Genomic DNA, 24,874 nt, shown 5'->3' on the forward strand with positions numbered 1-24,874 from the left:
TAAAAGCTTACTTTACATAAATACAGGTGAGTACTTCTCTATAAAGTATCCCAATATCGTTGTAGATTCAGAGCTATGAAACAGCAGTGCACCAACTTTTTAATTCCACCCACCAGCTAAGGGACAAAGATTAAGGCAACAAACAAATTAAGGCAACAAAGAGGTAACTTAAAATGTTCAGAATACAATAGGTAAGATGTAAGAAGGTCAGAGATTAGGAATGGTAAGGCGCTGTGGAAACGTATAAATCTACTGTGACTTCATCATAAAACCATGGCGTTAATCTGTACATAAAGAAAGCATGGCATGTACTATATCAGGACTGCCAGGTGCTGCACAGTCCAGGTGCTTGGTTTTTTTTTTTTAGCAATGACTGCAGTGGACACAGAAGCCTGACCCTTTGGGGTTACGGAGAGAATTCTCTGCCGACTCTGCATTATGCCAAATGGTATCACTGGCACCTGTGACACATTTAAGAGGTGACATTTAAGGCTGAGGTGGAGGGGGTCAAAGTGGCATTTGTCATCACCCATGTTTTCTTTGCACATTCAGCTGCAGGGTTCTGAAATTAGATCATTTGCTTGTATAAACCCCCGTGGCTTTCTGAAAATGCTGTGGAATGTATGTGCCTCGGTCTAGAGTTTTATAGGTTAATGAAAAGCAGTCAAAGTGATCTCACCAGCTTTAAATGAACCCAACTAACACCTACGGTCCTCGGCTTCATCACTTTCCACAGTTTTTTCGCACATAAAGGCAAATAGTAAACTAATAATAATCTTGAAATATGGCCAACTCTTCACTTCATTTAGACTCTGAAACTTGTAACCAGCATTCCATAAGCCAAAATTGTAAATGAATATCCTTTGCTATACAGCAATTCCCCAAAAAGCAGAATAACCTAGTACCTCAGGAGGCTGGTTATGCTAAATCCTCCATTTTTTGGTGCTGTGAATAGTATTATCTTTGGGCTAATACTTGAGAATATTTCTTCAAACACTGGCAGTCAAATGAGGCTAAATTGCTTTCTATGAAACAGGTCCTAGTAAGTACTGTACCCCTTTTAGTTGTGTACTGTTTGCTGTCTTTTACTAAAGTGGTATGAGTGGCAGCTAGGGCTTAGGTCACATATAGTGGAATTGCTGCAGAATTGTTGCAAAACCAACTGATGTGTATAGGAGGTCCCTGTATGCAACAAGCAATTTGTGCTGGTCGGCAAAGAAAGCATATGGACTAATAAAAATGAACTCCTTCATGACTTCCATACGGCTATATGCTCAGTGAGTGCCGTTATCATTGTCTTTACTTGTCACATTTAAAGGACATCTACCTCCAGGATGAAGGATTGTAAAACAAGCACACTGATATACTGGTGTGTGCCTCCTCTGGCAGGGTTTGCTATTCTTTTAGCTTCTTATTCCCTGGTTATTACAAAAAAAGGATTTTATAATTATGAAAAACATAGGTTTTAATGGAGGCTGGAGCCCCTCAGGGCCATTTGCATAATTTTTTAAGCCTTCTATTATTAAAAATAAGGGCATAAGAAGCTTAAAGATGAGCAGAACCTGCCAGAGGGGGCACACACCTGTATGTCAACGTGCTTGGTTTACAATCCTTCATCCTGGTGGTAGACCGTCTTTAAATGATCTTCCTCTTCTGTTTTTCTTCTCAAGAATCCGGTTATCTAAACGTGTCTATGCTACTGGACTAAGTGCAAGTATGCAGTAGTGCCAAAACAGATATTCACACCTGTTTTCTTGCTACATTGTTTTCTGTGACTGAATTGTGTTTCTAGGTGCCAGGGTTCTGGAGATATGACAATTTGAAGTGAGCCGTACTTCAGCCTTTCACCTGAAGGCAGAAAGTATAAAAAGCAGAAGACACATAAGAGCATGCAACCTATACATTTTTAATTTTTTTCAAGCCAAAATTAAGAATTGACCGGAAAATTAGAAGTATAAATCTGTTCTTGATGCTTTTTCTAGCACTTAAATCCTGCTTGGCTAAGAAAATGCATATATTATTTGGTTCCTTATCATATCACATCACATATCTGTTTTAGAATTTGGTAACAAAGTCATTTGGATTTTAATTATCCTCCACCACAGATTTGTCAACTCTAAATGGAGTTTTTGGTGATTCATATGTTTGCACCCTTATCAGTTCTACTCACATAGTATAGAATTGGTATTTTGTTGTAGTCATTTTTGGATTCAGGATTTTGTACTAAAAATTCTGTAGACTAGAATATTCAGAATATTACAACATCCACTCTATCCGTTAAGGATTGTTGACGCTGATTTCATTATTCCAATGCAAAGTTTTATCCATGGTAAAGCAACAATATCTACACAACATTATCTACACCTCACCCATTTTAACAGTCATTCATAATGGGACTTTTTGTTTGTCGAGATGCTTCTACAACAGCACAAAACAAAAACCCACTTCTTACAATGTACCCTGATCCTTGACTTGTGATGTTTTCTTCTAGCCCCTCTAACCGTAAATCAAAGTGCCTTTTTAGAAAATTTCAGTACTTCAGTACAAATGTGGATCTTTTCCTCATTAAGGGTCCAGTAATCTGTGGAGTCCGAGTTGTGTTTATACACAGCAGCCAATCCAAAGACGCAGAATTGCATCCTGAAAAAACAGGCTGTGTCTCTGACAGCCTCAGACTTCTTGTAGGAACTTTATGGTAAACATTCCCTTTAGGTAGCGATTTGTATACTATATTCAAGCTCCTATCTGGACAGTCAATGTAATGCTTACTAATATTACGTTTTCTTTTTTCCTTTTGTGCTTTATCTCACAAGTCTTTTTTATAATATGTTATACAATCCCTAATTCACACCAGGGTTCAAGATCATAAAAAAATGACATCAACCGGATTCTTCAGAAAACATTCAAGATGATTATTGCTCATAAATAACTTTTAGGAAGGGGTCTCTAAGCCAAAAACACATGTGTTGTCTCATTATTGTAAACCGCCAAAAAATAAAGGCTTTCTGGAGAAAATTATTAAAGTTGTGAGGCACTTTGATCTGTTCCCCAATGAGTGAGCATTTCTTGCTTACCAACTAATGAAGGGATAATGCGGAGCTTTTATCCCTGCCACATCTCTTCCAGCATAACCTGAGCGCTAATCAGCTGTCCCAGCTAATCACTCATCTGGTCAATGACCTTTTAACATAAACCTTCAACTCTATGGAAGCTTGGGGAACAGACTGGGGCACATTTCATAGGTCTCCAAGTGTCATCTGGAATTGGAGACCAAAAGGTTAAACTGCAAAGTCATATCCTGCCTGGGTGATAAATCTGCAATAGGAAGGTGTAAGCTCTGACACCTCAAGAGGCACTTTATTACCTCAGAACTGTTTGTTTTTAATCTGATTCTTGTGTTTGCCATTAGTCCAAAATGAAAGAAAAATATAGTGTGCAGTTTATTTTAGGATAACTATTTATTTAATGTATCTACAACTGGATTGAAAGCATTTGTAGATATAACAGCCATAAAATACTGAACAGAACATTATAGTAGGTCACTGTCAAATCATGGATGTCTAAGGTTAACCAACTCTTTAAACAAACTGGTTCCGTCATTTATGTAGGGGGTGTTCACATTTATCAGTTTCCATCAGTTTCAGCACAGCTGATGGTAAAACTGATGCAAACATGCTGATGGTTGTGGGTGTCATAGATCCTTCTTTGTATTAGCCGTTATAAATAGCATCAAAAGTTTGGAGGACTAGTGCTGCCATGCAGTACAAAGTGGGGTTGGCCTAAGAGCTCTGCAGAAAGGGGGTTGGAAAGTTGAAACAAGTTGTGTTTCATATGTTAAACATATTATAATGATAAGATAACTTTCTATGCTAGAATAACACAAGAATGAGAAACCAGGCACAATGGAATCTTTGTACTTACGATAGTGTGGATCAATATAACCATTTCTCGGGTCCATTGCAAATACAGTGCCCCGGTATGGTACAGAAGGTTCAGGTAAGTGTGTAACAGATCCAGGTATCTCCTTCTTTATTAAAGAGGTCCTCTCCTCGCTAGACGTAGAAGGCTCCTCACTGATTTTACCCAGGGTCTGTCCTCCGTGTGGCTGCATGGCAATTGCATTCCTTCTTTCCCTATGAAATGTCTGTCCAGGACTTTCATCCTCTGAAAAAAACAGGAAAAATTATGTCAACATTTTTAAAAATTAAAAAAAAAAATAAAATTCATGTTAAACATTCTTTCTTTAACAGTACATCACTAAGGATGTAAAAGCATCTAAAAGGGAATAAAGCATCAAAATCAAACCAGGGACACTTACTTATAGATTCAGGCACTGTGATTGTGCTACCAGAGCCCTTCCATATTGCAGTTTCACAGGGGAGAACTGAAGGAGCAGGGCTAGGAAAGACAGTGTAACAGCATGTGAAGCCAGGACAAGGAGGGGCTCTGCTAACACTTACAGCAGTCCTTCAGGCTTATAATTTTCTTTTAGAAGGCCATGGATAACAAATATAAGAAGATTACCACAGTCACAGTGCCTGAATGATTCTGATGGTAGATTTCCTCATAGACTGTAAGCTCTTGTAAGCAGGGCCCTCACTCCTATTGTTTCATATGATTGTGTTCTTATTCTGTAATGTCTAATTTTGTGTGTATAAGTATCCCATGATTTGTAAAGTGTTGCAGAATATAATGATGGTATAATTGTAAAGATGTATTACTATTAAGATATTGCGTTAACTTAATCTATTATTTCTGTTTATGTACTTAAACTATATGTAAAATTCACAGATCTGTGACTAGTTGCTTATAGCTACTTCAGGATTCCAACCCTTCTATGTGATTACAACTGAAAGCTAAGAGTTAATTGTGAATGTGACTAAACAAAAAATCTTTCCATACTGTGGATGTATTAAAAGTCTGTAAGTGGTTTCACACACAGACATCTGCATTAAAAGGCTGCAAACCTGGGGCATGAGGTCCCTAATTTGGCACCTGTAAGTCAATGAAATGAGAAGAGACTGGCCAATCCAAAAACTCAAACAGATATAGGATCCACCAGAGTTTTTTGTCTCGGACCATAGCCTCATACACAGGGCTGTGGAAACTATTGAAATGTCCCAAAAATTTTTACATGTGCAAGAAACATAAGATCACTCATATTTATTTTTATAATAACACTTTGAATCCTTTGTGTCTATTTACATCATTTGTCCGCTACAAGATAATTGTGGCAAAAATAAGTCTGGTGGATTTACCAAGACCCAATTCCCTCATGTTCCTCCTGGTTGTTGACCTTTGGAAACTGCACTCATGTTAAAACAAGGTTTAAAATTGGCTTTAAAAAGTTTTGAAGTGTTTCTTTATCAGTTCTGTAAATGATGGGCACTGTTATATCTTAATTGCCCACTTCAGCAGCCTCGCTCGGTAAGAATTCACACTTGTGTTGTTATTACCGCTGACAACTGCAAATACGTGACCTGGCATTTTTTTAATTGCTGTAGTGTGATAAATTACAGCAACCACCTAGTGCTAACAAAGTGAATAAGATGTTCTCTGCTGGACACAAAGCACATGTAGAAGCCATGCCTTATGCCCAGGGAAATTATACACTCTATACAGCTCATGTAATGTAATTCAAGTCACAACAATTTAAATGTAAACTTTTGTCAGAGTTTAGAAACATAATCTATCAAACCAATTAGCTTACACTTTTTGTGCTGATACATTCAACAACTGAGCTCTCTCCATGAAGGTGGAGAAGGAACACAGGTAATACAAATGTACGTATGCCATATGGTTATCACATCTGGAATGGCTCAATGGTGGTTCATATATGATCTCTGGACTTGGATGACTCAGCAGAATAAGCCTGAGTTTTGCACAAATAATTTTGCATTACAGTGGATGTTAAGCAAAAAAAAGAACTGCAAATAATGGCTACAAGTGTTAAAAAAAACCACTTAATGGACCCTTTCTGTTTCTTAAAGTATGTAGAATACTGTTTATTCATGTGACGTCACACAGGAGGCTTGAATAATTAACAGCCTGGAGCACTGGACATCATGCCCCTGCGCTTTTTCAATCTCTTTTTTTTTCAGCTATACTAGAGAGTCAAGATAAAAGAAGACCAACGCTCAGCGATGTAAGGGGGACGATAGTTGAGTATGTTTTGTTTTGTTTTACTTTATTTTAGTGGTAGCTTTCCTTTAGGCATTTTGTTTCAATGTCACTATACACAGATTTGGGGTAATCCCTTTAATGCTGCTGTTTATTTTGATTGTGCAAGTATTTGGTATCTATTGAGAGGTGGTTCTAAATTCTTATTTAGCGGTGGTTCGAAGTTAAAGTCTTTTATTATAAATGATATGGTCTGAGGTTTTTCCTTCCAATTGGTAGATTTCTCTATTCCCATCCCCTTGAGTCACTCTAGAGGGGTCCTAGGCAGGTATTATGTGTGGTAGATTGATATCACACACTCATACAGGCTGTGGTCTAATTCAGTACCCAACAAAAATAATCCAGATGTTGTATTGTCAGAACATAATACAATGGATTAACATTTTCTGGGCTGTAACCTTGAAATAATAAGTAAGGGTATACTGGGTCCGCATTGGAAAATATTGGTGCAAAATGTCAGATCATCATATTTGCTAATAAACATAACAAAAAACTGAAATAAACCTACCATACAAGGCAAGTAGCAAAAAACACTACACTACTAAGGTACATTCCTCCCTATTACACACACAAATAATTGCTTTAATATAAAACCAAATAAATTGCTGAAAACATATCTGTCTAAAGCAACATGTGAAAATTGTCCCAGAATACATAGAAAACTCATATAGCATCTGAAAGGATAAAACTGTAGTTTGGTGCTGAGCTTTATGTAAATAGTTTATACCTCTGGCAGAAAAAGAACAGAGAATTCCCAGGAGATGTCACTGCAAACAGTAAGTAGTAACAGCTGGGACATCAGAATGCAAGGGAAAGGATAAATCATGCTAAACTTTTACACGTAGGTACTGACTTATTCCTTCTTTCACTTCTATAAAAGCCACTAGATGTATACATATGAGATGCAAGGGCTGTGAGGAAAAACAGACAGGCCGTTTTCAATCTTGAGAAAGTCTCATCATCTCAACTTGTACTGTTTTGCTGACCTCTACAAGAAAGGATCTTTCCATCTATTTCTTTAGATATATTCTTAAAGGGGTTGTCCAGCCTTACCTGCCCTCTGCACTGTGACATTTTAGTGTTATAAAAAGGACACTGGGAGAGATTAACCAATGCCATTGTGTGCCGTTCACTATTGATTTATTTGTGGAATATTAGACATAATGAAGGAGATGTAACAATGTGCAAAAACAGACGACACTAGACGACACTTTTTTCTGCACCACATTTATCACTGTGATGTTACATTCTGACACAGTATAAAACTGTCTTGTTCTACTTTACACATGAACATAGTTGTTCTACAATGTGCGCCACAATGTGCCAAAGTCTTAAAGTATTTGACACACAGGCTATTTACTGCACAGCCAAGTCCTCTTTTCGCGTGACCATGCCCTTTCACAGGCCAAGCCCTTTCAAGTCAGGAAGTATTGAAAATAAGCCAAAAAGTCTTTGCTAAATGTGGTGGAAAGCATTTTCTGGCGCAAATTATACCATAAGTCTGGAAAGTTTGGCTTAATACTTCTCGTTTTTATGGCTCAGAAGAAAAGATGTTGTAGCGTTGTATTCGATAGACTTACATAATGCATTAGACCTAATACAAGGCGATGTGTACATACATTGAGGCCAATGTATCACTCCAGATTTTTGGCCTCCAAGGCATCAAAGTTGCAATTTCTGGTACACCGTTGAAATTATGACATTTTTGGCCTTTTGCAGCGCCTCCGGCACTTTTTTTTTTTTAAGTGAGCATGGCAGGGCAGGGAGCAAGGTGGGCCAGGGCAAGGAGCAAGGTGGGCCAGGGCAGGGGCTACTTGACCAGGCTTGTTTACTAACCTACACCAGAAACTTGCCATAGTGTAAATTTGCAGCCGGTTGGGAGTACCTATTAGCATATACTTTTAGCATACTTGATAGCATGAAATTATTTATGAGGATTGTATATAACAAATGTTCAATGCTGTAAACACACAGATATTGTTATATGGCACACGGTAAAGTGGAGCTTTAGTCTTTCCGGGGAATTAATGATAGCCATACTATGATGTGCCGGCTATTAACTAATGCGTGGGGTGTCCCCGGTCCACTCTGTGCCCCTTCCTGTCGACTTGCCATAGAGGTAGCAGAAATCCTGTGCGCCAGGAATTGCAACATTTTCATGGCTTGTATGCCAGTACTAGCCATTATAAAACCCCTCTTCATGTTTTCTGTATTTTCCTGTAGTATATGTTTTTTTCTACAATGGTCATGGCAGTACTTTCTGTTACATCATACAGCCTAAACCAAAAATGTCTTTAAGGCTGTTTTTGTTAAAACCCATGATTGAATAAACTGTGATTAATTCATGTTGAGAGCATTGATTGAAAGATGTAATTGGGTCCTGTTCTGTTTTATCATAACATCACAAAAAACATCCCCTAATTGTGGCTGAAATCATGGAAATGAAATCCAGGTTTCTTCTGAAATTAACAGCTATACTTGGACTCATTTTAGCAATTATGTTGATGTATTTGGCTGCCCTGAACCTCTCTTAAATTGAACTTACAATGCTAACACATGTTTTCAAATAGTGAAATCCTTTTATTGCCCCAAAAAGATTTTCCATCCCATGGTGATATTTTAGACTATATGTTCAGTCAATTCTTTTCAGTTAGTCTTTCTTGGTAGGATTTCAAACTGTCTTTGCACATATGAAGTTTAGACACCCAGACAGTAGTGACTGGATGGATGACTTAAATGCTCATCAGTAACGTCTCGGTGCCTAGTTTTAGAGAACACATATCTCTATCTTTGTGCTCCATGGTCAGCAATGAGTCCAAAGATAAATTAGACCCAAAAAAGTTGCAAAAAGAAATGAAAAAAAGGAACTGTGAAAGTAGCCACATTGTTCTTTCCTGCACAGCCAGTCAAAGGTAAGACCAATGTCAATGTAAATAGCAAATTGTCAATTCAATACTGGGATCATAACGTAATAATTTGCAATATGGCAATAAAATCAAGCCCAATCATTTAAAGAAACACATGGCTAGACTTATAGCAAATAATACAAGCAGTTTAAGAATATAACTAAGCACAATCTTTTTAACGGATCCGAATTATAAATCATTATATTAAAATCATTAAACAACAGTTAGTTCTAAGAGATTTCATGCTGAATTTAAGAGATCTCACAATTGTAGTTGCGATGTGACAAGTCTTAGTGAATCCTCCTATTTGAGCAGGATATAATAAGTAACAGTACAATCCCCTTTCTTCATCCTAACCTAATAATGACAATACATGAAAGATAGTTCATGAATAATCTTTAAATAGTCTTAACTTGTCTTAAAAAATACTGAATTATTCCAACAATTTTTCAAGTCAACTGGAAAAAGACACAAAAATATTTGTTCTGTCTAGAACTATGATATGTAATTGATGCTATTTTCAGTGTTATTCTGTTTTTATTCTTTCTTTTTAAACTTGATAACTGTCTAGTAATATTGAGGAGGATTTGTTTAGCTTCCCTGTTCGGCAGACATTGCCTTCCTCACAGTGACACGGAATTCCATCAGGCAAACATTATGTTAAGAGTTTACCTCGTGCTCCACATCACACAGTTGCCTTTGAAAGAGGCAGATATAAACTTGACAGTGCACGCACTCCAGAATACAAATAGCTGAGGGATTTGCAAGACGTTTTTTCTCTCTCTGTGCTAGCAGTGAGAAGAAACTTCCCCAGCAATAATTCTGCCTGCTGTAAGTGTTGCAGGCACTTCAGCTGGCCAAAGTCGAAAGCTGCCTAATCTTGTTCTGCTGAACTGAATTGTTCAATAAGATTTTTAAGAGGATGTGTAGACAGGCTGTGCCAAGCCAAATTATTGACAGAAACATACTGTCCGCCATGGCAACAAGTGGGAGTCTATTGCAAAAATGTAAGCAAACAGCCCACTTCTCCGGCAGTAAGTGCCAAAAGATTTCGACAGCCAAACACAAGACAACTGTTACTGCTTGTCCAGGTTTTTCGGCAGACAGCTTTAGGAGCAAAAGCAACATCCGATCAACTGAAATGTTCTTCCCAGATGAATGCCTCACAGTTTACGAAAGACATTCTCTCTTTTTTTCTTAGGCATATTTCCTATTTTCCTACACACATATATAAACACGTGCTCTCTGGAATGAATAGATTGTGAAACTCCCACAACCATTGTCTACACTGGACTTCATTTACAAGGTATAAAGAAGTAGGAGGGGTTTATTCATGTAATATGGAAGTGAAGTAAAAACAATGTACAAAAGAATAAATACAGAAAAATCTCATCTAAAATCACTACAAAACAATGTTCAGACATAAAACTTCAATGTCCTTTAAAGCAATAACAAATCTTTACTAAGTTCCTGGCAGGATAATTTTGGTACAGTCCTTAGGTAGGCATGCAACAGCTTAGCATCAATGCATGGGCAACCAATATCATATTACAACAGCCAGGGACTTGTAACGTCTAGATCGGAATAATATAGGATACTTACAATCACACAGAAAATGCGTGGCTCTCTGTACGGGTTAATGCTTTCGAAGGCATGTTCTACTAGCTCAGATATGCAGTTCCTTTCTCAGGCTCTACCCCTCTTTCTCTCTCTGCCCCATTAGATGAATTAAGAGTTTGGTACCATGCTAAATTTAACAAGCTCATTAGTATTCCTTGGGAGTTCCCGCTAGTGAACTCTCCCTCTTTAACAATTCTTCCCTCTTTTTTTCTTTTTGGGTCAGTTGGCTATCATTAAATCAGACTAGTGCACTTCAGTCACAATGGGCTGGTTAGAGCACAGTTTATTATTTCAGTTTATGTTAAATAAATAATGACTTTATACCCTTTTTTATAGAATTTTTTCGTGAGAGGTCAACAGCAACATTTTAATGAAAGGTCAACAGCAACTTCAAACCACAAGGCAAACTTGACAAACGCTCCTATGTAGCAACACTTTGGCTTGAACTTAGCTCAAGTTCCATGCACACCCTGCCAGTAGAAGGGCTGTATAGGAATGCATATTATCATACAGAGGTAGGGGAATCTATTATTTGCCAAATTTGCGACTGCACAGAGACTGCTCATTCACCTCTCCCCAGCCAGAGAGCTGCTCAGCTCAATTCACCCCACACAAAGGCTGAAGACCAGACCTCAATGGACCGAGTGAAACATGTTCAAAACTAGGCTCTCTATTGTGACTGAATTTCTTAACATCTTTTCAAAAAGCGGAGAATGCCTTGAGGCTAAAGGAAGAAACAGGCTAATGGTGAATTGGGAATACTGAGCAAATTTCAGAGCCCTTTCCTCCTAGCTTTTGAGGTTGAAAGCAAGCTCTTTCCTTTCAAGTTTCAAAGTCCTTTTTCCTCCCGCAGTGTCACAGAAGGATTTGAAAAGAAGGTAATTGTGCTCACACTCTCCCTGATCAGAGCTTACGTCCTATTTCTGGTATTTCGAAATACTTCTTGCAATAATGGTGCGTGTAGCTCAATCCCTTAACCGTCCTGTACTCTGCAATTGCTCATTAAATGAACAATTGCTGGCATAAAATGCCTTTTATGTTCAGGGTCTGGATATAAGATAAGCATTCCACTACTCTAAATTTGGTTTACTAAGGAAACTCGTCTCCATCATTAAATCACAACCACTGAAGTCAGTGTATGAGTCTATCCCAGAAAAGTCTTGCCAATGCAGGCACTATGACAGTGTACAAACGAGAGCAGACATATCTTCCTCCGAGAGGCACTGTCTACTTATGCCATATCTTTATAGATGGCTGTGTAACTCATTATGTCATCTGAATTGAGTTTTCATGCCTTCCATATCATACAAAAATACTACAATGTACAATGTGCCAATATGTATTACACTGCCCACAATTTTACAATGTGCACAGAATGGAGTAGTGACACTAACAAAAATCACTTCAATAACAAAAAGTATAATACAAAATATTTTTTTATTTTGCTTCACTAAACAACAAAGAGGGTTTTCAGACACAGGATAGAGAATAATACATGAGTCCCCAAGTATTCTGTATGAATGGAGAGCTGTTATAAGCATGCACCACTCACTGAGACTGAAGAAACAGAGTACAGAGCTTCATTGGCCCACAGAAGTCAATGGATGAGCATAGGCAAAAGTGATCCATTCATACAAAGCACTTAAAAAATATTTAAGAGTACCAATGGTTGGAGCCATAGTGATCATTGGAACAAGTAGGAAGAAATTAGAGCTCAAGTACAGCGCCAGCAAAATAAAACTTTTACAGAATCTTTTTTTAAAAAAGGATGCGTCTTCTAACTAACCCAAGTTCTTCATGACATTAGCCAACTCAACAACTATAAGATGAAACATTCTCTTATTTAGTCATTAAACCTTAATTACAAATTTTTAGAAAAAAGTTGATGTGCTTTTTTTATGTAGAACCTTTAATTGCACAGACAAGTTCACCACGGTGGTCACTTGGCGTTGGCAAAAAAAGAATTCAACACACTCAGTAGAAACCCCTGTCACTTCCCCTCCTAAAGTAAAGCTGGGAGTATTAGACATACATTGTTTTGTTATCAAAAGTAGCGAATTACTAACCTCTATGTTACTGTGGGTCAATGGCATTCTTTATCCGTTTTAACTGTTAATATTTGGCGCTGTGTTCTAAGACATCTTTAAAACTTATTTTCAAACTTATAAATAAAAATGTTTAATAACATAACATTCAATGTGAGCCTGGATTCAGATACCACATTACATGTTACATTGATTTAAATGATGTAAGACTAGAACTTCAGATGCAAAATCACATTAAAAAGGTTAAAGGCCAAAGATTTTCCCATTACCATATGACATCTGTTAAAGGTAAGAATTACATTTTTAAAAGAGGCTCTTTAGTGAATAAGGTTTTGTTTTCGTATTGTATTTTAAAACTTATCAACGCACCCATCTGTTCTTCCTGAAAGTAGCAGACCTCTTTGTGTTAACAGCTGGCTTTTATAAGTCATGCCCATAAATGTCTTGGATCCTTCCATATCATGATTTGTCTAACTGATAGGAATAAAGATTTTTTTAACAATTAAATGTTGAAATAGATAAGTATATATTAAAGACTAGTATAATATAGTAACACAATATTTTTTTCCAGGGAAACATCCAATATAAAAGCCACTGAATTTATAGGTGCATATGCTCAGGTGTTGCTATAGTGCTATGAATTAGGACTGTAGACGTAAGATATCCCAATATGACATCGTGAAAATAAACAATAGCAATCTAACCTGACAGAAAGTCTCAATTACTTTCCTTTTATTTCTCTTTTCATCAGCTTACAGAGTGGTGTTTACGAGAAGCATTCCACAAAGTTTCCATTAAGACTTGTAGATGTCATTTATTTTCAGCAGATAATTAACCACATCAAAAGGGGGTATCCCATGTATAAATAAAAACAGAAGAAGAAAGAACTCTTTCCCAAAGGGTTTACAACATGTCATTCTCATTCGTGCAGTTGTTCTTATCGTTGAGTAACAGTTAGACTCAAGATACAGGGTATTTCAAACCTAAGGGGAAATAAGATGAGTCTAAGCCCTTCTGGGTCTAACTCTGCAAAAGTGTGGAAATAACCACTGCAGCACTGAAAAGGTTAACACAAGGGAGGCAGTTGGATTTACCTAGGACTAAAACCTGCTCAAGCTGCTTAAACCCGATAATTAGCTCTGAAATAAGCAGTTTAACTACAACAGTCAAGCGTGAAAACCCTTTTAAATACATAATATTGGTTTATCTCACTAAAATTCTGTGCGACCTGACCACTGAAATATTGTACATTATTGTGTCATTATATTCCATTTTTGAAGCACTTCAAGAGAGAAATGAGGAATGAGTATATATTATATATACAAATTGCTAGATTAAGTGGATCCTTAATAATATAAAGGATATCAAAGTAAAACGTTTCCATGCCTTGACAACTGTTGTTATGTTTGATTCTGCATACCAAGGGTTCCCAAACTGTGGATTGTAACACCCTCCCTAGGAGGGTCAATGTAAGGACCTCTGGGGGAATGAACTATTCACAATCATGCACAATCTGCAGAACTGTGGAAGTAATCTCTTCAATCCATCCATTACCATATTGAGACTGGAAAGCCAAATAGCCTGCCTACTCGCATGTATGATGTGTCCCTCTTCCCTTCCTCACATGTATGTGCAGCATGTATTGTGCTGCTCACTTCAGCCCCCTAATGGTGGTGACTCCGAGAAATGCCCACATACACACAGCAGCAAATGGCAGAACAAAGTAGGGCATCAGAATAGAGGCAGAATGTATTTTACAGAGATTATTTATAATATTTATGGTTTTTATAGGATCATGGTAGTAGGGAGTCCTAAAAAGTGTCTTGCCCACAACGGAGTCCCCAACTTCATAGTTTGGGAATCATTTCTGTATACCTTTTACCTTTATTAGCTATTCAACTAAACACATACCTTAGGATACCCTTCCATTAGGTTACTCATAGTTATGCCAGGAAGTTTTGGAGAGTAAACATTCAGTATAATTTTTACATTTAACTCTCTCACCCAACCTGTGCTCTTCGATCTGCCAGTGATCTTAGATTATTCTCATTTTAATTCAAACCTCTCTCTCTCACATCTCTAGGACTTCTCCCAAGCTGCACTGCTTCTCTGGAATGCCCTACCCTGGACTATCAGTCTAATGTGCAAACATCAAAGCTTCAAAAGTGCTCTTAAAGGGAACCTGTCAGCAGAAATATACCTAACAAACCACTACCAGTATGTTGTCAAGCAGCTGAACACCTTTCAGATTGTATTTCTTTCATGGCCCAGGGTGGTGGCATCATCCAGAAAATCAACTTTGAAGTGAGTGTAAAATTGTTGTTTAAAGACAAGGAGGCAGAGATTTAAACTCTGAATTCAAGCTGTCCCTGTCTCAGAACACCCCTTCACTGTAATTGATGGTCCTGCACCCAGAGACACTGCTAACCAGATCTTTTAAAGTCTGGTGCATGATTTAAGTCATGGGAGTAGGTGTTCAATGACAGGGAGAACTTGACTTCACTTTGACTCTACACTACCAATTTACAGTTCACTTCAAAGTTCATTTTCTGGGTGATGGAACCATGCTAGGCTATGAAAGAAACATTATTTGAAAGGAGTAAAGCTGCTAGACAATATACTGGTAGTAGATTATTAGGCTAGTTTCTGATGACAGGTTCCATTTAAAGCCCATAAAAAAGTAAACATGTACTTACCTCTTTGCCCCCCACCTTCCCGGTGTCCCGTACTGTGGTCTCTCCGTGTCGTGCCCCTGTTTGTTTACAGGGGCACGGAAGCTCTGCTCAGACAGATTCCTGCCAGCTGGACATGCCCACCCGTCACCATATCCCAACACCTGATACAGCGCTTGGACAGGGGACGGGTGGGCGTGCCTGGCCAGCCCGAAGCTTTCTGAGCGAAGCTTTCGTACATTTGTAAACAAACAGGGGCATGCCACGAAGAGACCGCAGCAGAGGACACTGGGAGGAACCAAGGATGTAAGTACATGTTTATTTTTTTATGCAGCCTTATTACTGCCACATCACTATTTGTTACAGCTCAGATAACCCCTTTAAACTCTCTCTAGGTCCATAACCAACCCTGAGTGCTCCTCCTTCCAGTTATTCTGGAAGGCTAATTTTCAGTCATATTCAGCTTTGAATCTGTATACAATATGGCCTCTGATAACTGCTTCCTGCAGCATTATTTATTAATTAAATTATTTAATTTATTCTGTTCCCTTATAAAGAATGGCTGGACCATTATAAGAGCTCTTATACCTACTGTGTCACTCCTTCATCCACATAGATTGTAAGCTCTTGCGAGCAGGGCTCTCACTCCTACTGTTTAATATGTTATTACTCTGTTATATCTCATTTTATTTGTATATATATCACATAATCCATAAACTATATGAATAAAGATTTTATTATTATTATTAAGAACAAGTCCAAAATTTTCATTATTGTTAATATTAAAATGTGCTGACATTAATTTTTGTTATCATAGAAAAGTTTAAACGTTTTAAAAATGTGTCTGAATTGTTATTTATATCACATTCTGCACTTTCACCCAATTACAGGTTGATAAAAGTTCATCAATAAATTCTATTTACTCAAAAATGGTGTCTTTAAAAAAAAGTCCACCCCAAATACAAGCCCTCATATGACCACACTGATTGAAAATTGAGGGTGAACAAATTTTAAATTTTTTTCAGCTTAAAATCAAAAAACATAACATTGGCTGTTGAGATTGGATTTGTAAGCCCAGTTCTATGGTTGAGGAGGACAAAGTGACAACCTGCAGGGGGGAGGTTCATATACAGGCAGTCCCCAGGTTACATACAAGATAGGGTCCGGAGGTTTGTTCTTAAGTTGAATTTGTATGTAAGTCGAAACTCTATATTTTACAATTAAAGTTCTAGACAATTTTTTTTCTTTTGTCCCAGTGACAATTGGAGTTTCAAATTTTTTGCTGTAATTGGACCAATGATGATTAATAAAGCCTTACAGCTGATCATTGCAATCTGGGACTATAATTAAGCATCCAGAGAGCTTCACCAGAGGTCACAGTGGGCAGAGAGGTCCGTCTGTAACTATGAGTTGTCTGTAAGTCGGGTGTCCATAAGTAGGTGACCGCCTGTATTGAACCTCCATGTACCGATGGCATAGCCTTCTTTTTTGTGCTTTTTCAATTTATGGACTGTGTGTAGGTCCTGGAATGGCACATGGGTAATGCTATTATCACACACAGACAAATAAATGCATATAGACTAATTTTTCAGAAGTTCCTCTAAAATGAACTGGATTTGCAAAAATAATAATAAAAACCGAAATTGCAGTCTCTTTTAATGAATTCCCATCCCATGGACATAAATGTAAAAAAAAATAATAAAATTTTTTCTCATCCATTTGTCTGCAGGATATACCACAGCTTCTGCATTTTTTATTGCATGTCCCATACCAACTACTGATTCCAGCATCTGTAACAAACTATTCCATGAAAGAACAGCTGCAACATGTGTGTGTTGGCACTGATGCTTGGCATGTGCCAGCAGTCAGCCTGTTTATTAAATACTTGCGCATGAAGAAAATTTTTGTTCCCATATTTCCGCCGGAAGATCCCGGAGCAGTTGTGGGTTTAGGCTGCAACACCTGTTATTTCTCAGTTCTAGCTATCGCCAAATTGACAGCTTAAAGAGCTTTGTTTTCCTTCACATTGTAAAAAGTAATTAATACAGTTAAGTGCATAATACACATCAAGTCTGTACCACTGTATATGATCCGAACTGGGTCATTCATCCATGATTAACTACGACATCGCTCCAGACAGCAATGCCCACAAGGGTGAAAAGCCAATACTATTCTGTTACCTGGAAAGACCTCAATCCCTTACAGCCTCCACCTACCATTTGCCATTTCTATATTGGTATCTACTTATTAAGCAGCTGGTCTTTTGGGTCCCCTCAGACAGCAGAACCCATGTGTCCCAGTTAAAATAGTAAACATTTGCTGTATACACAATGATATTGGCACACCAAACTAGACCAACTAAAAGGAGGTGCAGAATAGAACTCGCCAGTCTTATACACCACCAGTTCAATCATCCAGCATCAGATATAATGGGGCAGATTTACTTACACGGTCGTGGGTCCAATTTCCTTCATGTGTCGCCTCCCCGCTGAGGTCCACCGGAGTTCACCTTCTTCTTCCTGGTGCATGTAAGTGCTTGATCTTGCGACACAATTTCGTTTTTAAATTCCGTGTCCAAATCAGTCGGTTTGTCCGACGGCATGCCCCCCGATTTCTGTTGCATTCAAGGCGGCGCCGATGTGCCACAATGCGATCGAATTGAGCCAAAAACCTGGGGCAATTCGGTGTGAAAAGGAAATATTCGGGAAACACGACAGAATCGTGGTCTGCGGACCCTTAGTAAATGTACCCCAATGAGTCCAGTTCTATCTGCACTGTTCTCTCCTCCATTGTGTTTATCCATCAACAACAGTCCATCTCTTCGTGGGACTGTATCTGGTACTCCAACTCCTTGTCATCCATGTACAGGTTCATTCTGCTAACAAATGTGGTACTCGGTGACCCCTTACCAGTAACACAAAATCTTATTTTTTCAAGGACAAATTGGAGCTTTTAATAGTACAACATTACTAAAACTAACTTTAATTTTTTTCGTCAGTTTAGTAATGTGAGGTTTTTTTTGTGTAAATACCTGTAGTTTTTATTTGTACAACATCTTTAGAGCTTTTTAACTGCTTTGATCTCTTTTGTTGTGTGATGGACAATAAGCAACATTTTTATGATATTATCATTTTTCACTGATCTTCCTATTGTTCCGCATAGGTCAATTATATTAAGGAATACTTAAAAATACAGAAAATCTGCACAATAACTGGGCTCTTCATTAAAATTTTGGTTGAAATTTTTTTGTTTAGAGTCATGGCCATGTAGCAATTCACAGGAAATGATCCTGATATGGTGTGAGATAAGCCTGGAGATAGATGCTTTTACCAGCCACATGTTTGGCATCTATAAGTTAGACAAACAGTTGACACTTGCAAAAAAGACCTCTGTCATTAGTCTGTGAGAACAGCAGGGATCACTTTCACATGTTCCAGGAAACTTACAACAATTCATTATCTGGACATTCATCAGAGAAGGCAATTTACTCACAGAGATATTTTGTAATAGGAATAATATTTTAATTAAGTCTTTACATTCAACCCATAACAGTGAATTTTTGCCATATGCTTTTTATAATAATTCATAAAAAATGTGCAAGAAGAGAAAATCTATTGGAGCCAATTTACAATTTCTGTAATAAAGGTCACCGGAAAGGAGACAAACAACTATTGTTTATTCTAGCTTTTGCACTTTTTCACGTTTGGTGATATATTTCTAATTAAAGCTCTTTTGTCTATAATGTGAACAAATGTAAAACATGGCATATTTTATTCCATTGTGCCACTGGTGGGATACAGAACCAAGAACTGATGTTATGCTGCCATAACTAACTTATATGAACAAATTTAAACAAGAATTACATTCAATGGATCTAAGAAATACCAATCACACAAAAATGTTTGCACTGTGTTCTCAGGATAGCTTACAGAGCTTAGTGCCTCAACTCAATCATGAACTTCATAATAAAATATACAATAGTAATTCATCTCTACTTTATCTAGGAATGACAATTAATTTTCAATTTTTTTCTCTGTCATGTACAGTATTTTATGATAATTTCATAGGTGATAAAAATCTATGAAGGTATACTGATTCTACATCTACAACTTGTTCATATACATATATTTATCAAAAGATTACCTTCACCCACCCTTTTAGATTACTTTATACCAATTTTCCCCCAAAACCTTCAAGAAAAACTGCCCTTTTTTATTCCTTATGCCTTTTCCTACATGAAAATAATACATAGACAATCTTTTATGTACAGCATCTCCCAACCTATTACCAGAACACAAACTATGTCTTACAACAGCAATAAATATTTTATCTCACAAGCACGCCACTACAAAAGACAGTCTGATTAACATTTCTTTGCAGAAGATGCGCAGCATATCAGAGAAAAAGGGCGAAAAAAAAAGAATCTACATTTAAATGGTAAGACACAATAAAGTGTGGCACAAAAGCATCCTCAGACATTCACTTTAGTAAAAGGCATAGGTGGAAGGTTTGATTTATGTAGACTTTAAAGAGGTAGTATATTGCTTTTGTTGCAGCAGAATTTACATCCCACTTGCATACTCAACATGGGTTGAAGATGTTACTTTTTAAACATGTAAGGTTGAGGATGGCACAAGGTTAAATATAAAGAAAAGAGAATGGCCCAAGGTCAAACTTGAAAGTTTAAGGATGGTACAAGTTTAAGTATAAAGACTTGAGGATGATACTGGTTTAAAATTGAAAGGATGAGGGTGGCATACCGTTAAAATATAGATGTTAGGATGGAACAAGCTTAAACATAAAAGGACAATGATGGTACAAGGTTAAATATAAAAAGTTGAAGATGGTACAAGATTAAGTATGAAAGGCTGAGGATGGTACAAGGTTAAAACAAAGCGTTGAGGATGGTACAAAGGTAAACATAAGGGTTGAAGGTGTCAGATAGCTAAACATCAAAGGCTGAGAATTGGATAGGGTTAGACAAGAAGAAGTAAGGATGTCATAAAGCTGGATATGTAAGGCTATAGGATAGTGAATGGTACAATATCATTCATGAAGACGTGAGGATGGTACAAGGATATTCCAGTGAACAACAAAGTGTGGAGGTATGGATATATTTTAATGTTTTGTCTAGTGTGACAAATTATTGTTTCTATTATGTGGGTAATCAACCTAAAAAGAATAACATGAATAAGAAAATGATGAAAATGACAATGACCAAGACTCTTGGAAATATAAACCCAATATTTGAGGTGATCACAAAAACATTAAAAAATTCAATAATTTTCTGCAAACTAATGACCTAATTTAACTGTGTTATACCTGCAAATTGCCATTACTATTTATGGCGTACTGTCCTGGCCTACAATTTAAAGGAAATCTACCATCATAATCCATCATGATAAACCAGGGACACTTACTCATCGATCCAGGCACCATGACTATGGTAATACTTTTATACTTGTTATCCATATCCTCCTTTCTTCTAAAATCAACTTTAAAATTATGCTAATGAGTCTGAGTGGGACGTTACCAGTGCCTTCTCGTGCTGTTGCTTTACCGACCGTTACAGTGTTTATGAGTAAGTGCCCCTGGTTTATTATGCTTCATTTTGGTGGTAGATTTCCTTTAAGAACACACTGGACTTAAAAAAAAACAGAGGAGGAGAAGGTTGAAAGTTATTGTAAGATTTACCAGCAGGAAGAGTTTAATCAGTGGCCAGTCACAAAGACTTGTTTAAGATACAGAGAAGGAAGGAAAGAAGCTAAATGAGAGGAGATCACCCACCTATTTATATGTATATTACTTTAACACTTTAATGGCAGAATCACAACATAAGTCTTAAGACAATCCTTGCATTTCAATGTCAATATGAATAGGCTAGTGGAGAAGTTACACAAAGACACTCTATTTACACTGAAGTGGGACTATGAAAGCCATTTTGTAAAATCTGTGTCATTGTTTATGTTCATTTAAGAAGTGCCAAGATAAACTTCATTGTTCTAAAATAAGGTGATGCTATTTGGGGGGTCATTTTGTACTACTGTATGAAGCATTCTGAATAAAACATTAAGTCTGCATAGGAAGAGGTCTGCATACCTCTAACCAAGTTGTAAAGTAAGGATCCATCTGAACTGAACATCAGAATTCTTGTAGGATTCTGAACTAACCATTAAGAGATATACTCATTGGTTACTTAGTGCTTCACAAACTTGGTGCTGTCTGTAAGCTTTCATCTAAGATAAACAGCAAACAATGTGGGCAACTAGAATTTGCTGATGTTGGAAAATCACACACCCTCACACAGTATACAATATACTTTGGTTGGATGGGCTCTTTATCGAGGCACTGAAGTGACCCAAATTATAAATCTACTGAAATATACTAGTTCAGAAGCATCATATATCTAAACTAAGATAGTTCTGAATGTCCTGGAGAAAAGAATAAAGAGATAGTGAGACCCTCATTTCCACTTATGGATAAATAAATAGCAAAAGTGGGACAAGGAATCCTGTTCTTTTGATTGGAGGGCTCCCAATGAATGTGACAAATGTTCCTTACTTACAAAACCCTTATTTAGTGTATTTAGATTTGGGTTATCATGGGATCTATACAAAACTCAGCTGTGATCTGTCACATGATAGGCAGCAATTGTGACCACTGGACCCCACTGACAGTAAGTGCGCTTGTAAGAAACATTAGAGCCATAATTCCTCCCCACTGATTTTAATAGGTGGCCGTCAGCAGGACAAACCTACTGGTTGAAGAAAGAAGTGACAATCAGTAGGTTGTCTTATACTGTGAGCAGAATCCAAATCTGCAAAACAGTATAGTGAATGTTGGGAAAGCCATGCCTTGGGTTTTGATAAGGAATTTGACACAGATTTTCAATGGAAATTCTACATCAAATTTCACTGTGTGAACATATCCTTAGGTTATTGCTTCCTATTTTAGGCAGAATCTGCACAGGTGTGAATGCAACACAAATTGTTTTAATACATTTTTCATATATCTGCTTAGAAATGAGATCATGTTTTTGCTGCCAGTAAGTGCTAAGTACTCCCAATTTATCTACTAAAGCACATATTGAGACCTCACGCTCAATGCCATAGGTTGCAATTTAAAGGCAATAATTTGAATTTCTATTAACTTAGAAATGTTAGAACAATAAAGAATCTAAACAGTAAAACAGTAGAAGCAACATTGATGAACGAATTAAAGAACAATTAAGGAAGATGTCACCCTAAGCAGCTTATCCAATGTGAATATTTCCGCTTGCTCTACATTGTGACTTTGTGCTCTTTTGCACTACAGCAGCACCCAAAAGGTATCACTCCAAAATCATTCAATCAATCTCCAACAATAATTACTTTACTGGCTTATCACAGGACTAGACTAATTTACATTATCTGTTATCTATAGATACTCATCCTGGTCCATAAACAGAGTTATCAATCCCATTCACAGGCCAGCCCACAAATTGAAGTTTTCTCTAGAGGGAATCAGCAATAAACAAGCCTGCGGCAATCTACTTTGACAGTCAGTGGCAGCCCTTAGGAAGTAACTCTGCTCATGATTAATAGTTCTGCTCTGGTTTGCATCAAAGTTTTCCTTCTACAGCTCCTGTTCCATCAAACTGGAATTCTGCAGATGTTCTCATTTTCCATTCAAGATGCAATCGCTCCACACTATAGTAAGGTGTATCTGATTCAATTTATATGCTGAATTCATGGTGAGAATAAAAAATCACTCCCGCCTCCTGGCCGTGCTATTGTTGTTATGGGTTCATGCATTGTGACCTTTATATTTTATAAAATGTGATTACCAATTGCATGCAAATAGGATATAATGTTTGGTAATGAAAGACATAAGGAAGCTATGAAATATTGTATTATATTATCTTGAATAGTTTTCTAAATATAAATTTGTATGTATTTTATATGAAGGGAGCCCTTGTAAACTGAGGTATAAAGCAGTTCAAATGCTCCTCAGGCAATGGTCATACTAGATGAAAAAATTTGGACTAAACCACCTTTAATCCACAATGTAAACTAATGTGATTGGAATTACAACTCCTTCGAATATTTTTTAGTTTTGACGACTATATATGATGCATTTAAAACATAGAGACATTAAGACAAATAACATAGGTCATCATTATAAGTAAAACTATTTGTTGTTTTCAGTTAAAGGGGTATTCCAGGAATCAGCATAATTCATATGCAAATGCATACTCAAAATATAAGCTAATGTGTAATTAGTTGTTATTTAAAATTTTGCTCCCCTTAGCAGATGCTGATGACATAGACTGTAATGAAGAATTAAAATGCTACCGGCCCTTTAATCAGTCCGTTGATTTCCTCCGCGCGGTCCGTCGCAGAACAGAAGATGGCCGCTGGTCACATGTCCACATCACATGTCCTGCACCTGCCTGGGCAGGTCATGTGATCACCACTATGTTTGGCTGTAGTCGGTTGGTTGCAGTGCATCCAGTATGGTCAGTGTTTTGGTGATGGCAGTTACACATCATTACTATGGTAACAGAGGAAGAAAACCTGTTACATCATCACTGGGAGCAGAGCCTGAGAGGTAGGAGGAGGAGTTACTGAGAACTAAAGGATCATGGGACTTGTATTTTCCAGTGGTGGCCATCTTGGTGATAACTCCACCTACTTTAGAGAGGACATAAAATGTTGTGAATCATAAAAATCAAACTATTTATGCTCCATTTTGTGACTAATGACATTGAGTATTGTTGTATTCATTTATTTATATCATCATGGGTTTTTGTGTCAGACATTCATATTCCCGGAATACCCCTTCAATCGTAAACAGTACACATATGGTTATGTGCAATCTAATGTGACCTCACAGAGTCATGGGGGCAGATTTATCAAGTGTCTGAAAGTCAGAATATTTCTAGTTTCCCGTAGTAACCAATCACAGCTTCCCTTCAAAATATTCATGAGCACTGGTAAAATGAAAGCTGAGCTGTGATTGGTTGCCATGGGCAACTAGAAATAATATATAGACTTTCAGACAGCTTGATAAATCTGCCCCACGGTGTATGATCACATTCTTCCAATGTTTTTGCTCTTATTTTGTAAAATACAGAGGCTTACTATATAATGGCATATGTTTTGAAAAGGTTTTTGCTACTAACAAATAAAAATGTTAAAGCTAAGCACACCCCATGTATTATTAGCCTGTAGCCTGTAGAACCACCTTTGTAAGTAATCTTATTCTGTATTTCGACTTCTATTTCTTGGTCCACACTTCCTTACATCAGTTTTGGACAGCTGTTCATGCACACTTTTGTCCACTGAGTGAGGACTTTGAGTGAGCAGCTGTAATAGCCAGATTATCTTCTTCTGCAGCCATTTTATTGTAGGTGTGGGATCACTATCCTGTAGCCTAACATTCATTTCTATTATTAAATGAATGGTCAACT

The 24,874-nt window shown here is 37.3% G+C and overlaps 1 protein-coding gene across 5 annotated transcripts in view; it reads right to left on the reverse strand.

The window, feature by feature from the left end:
• GLI3 (GLI family zinc finger 3) overlaps positions 1-24,874 on the reverse strand; it is a 138,273-nt gene that overhangs the window by 87,454 nt on the left and 25,945 nt on the right. For 4 of the 5 annotated variants that reach the window (XM_072153335.1, XM_072153337.1, XM_072153336.1 and 1 more), the window contains exon 3: positions 3,922-4,164. In XM_072153335.1, coding sequence (XP_072009436.1) covers positions 3,922-4,164 — 243 coding nt within the window. Of the gene's footprint in view, positions 1-3,921; positions 4,165-10,688; positions 10,789-24,874 lie in introns of those variants that run through there. The other variant, XM_072153339.1, reaches the window with a different exon arrangement.

The sequence above is a fragment of the Engystomops pustulosus genome, chromosome 5, assembly GCF_040894005.1.
Source record: "Engystomops pustulosus chromosome 5, aEngPut4.maternal, whole genome shotgun sequence".
Lineage (NCBI taxonomy): Eukaryota > Metazoa > Chordata > Amphibia > Anura > Leptodactylidae > Engystomops > Engystomops pustulosus.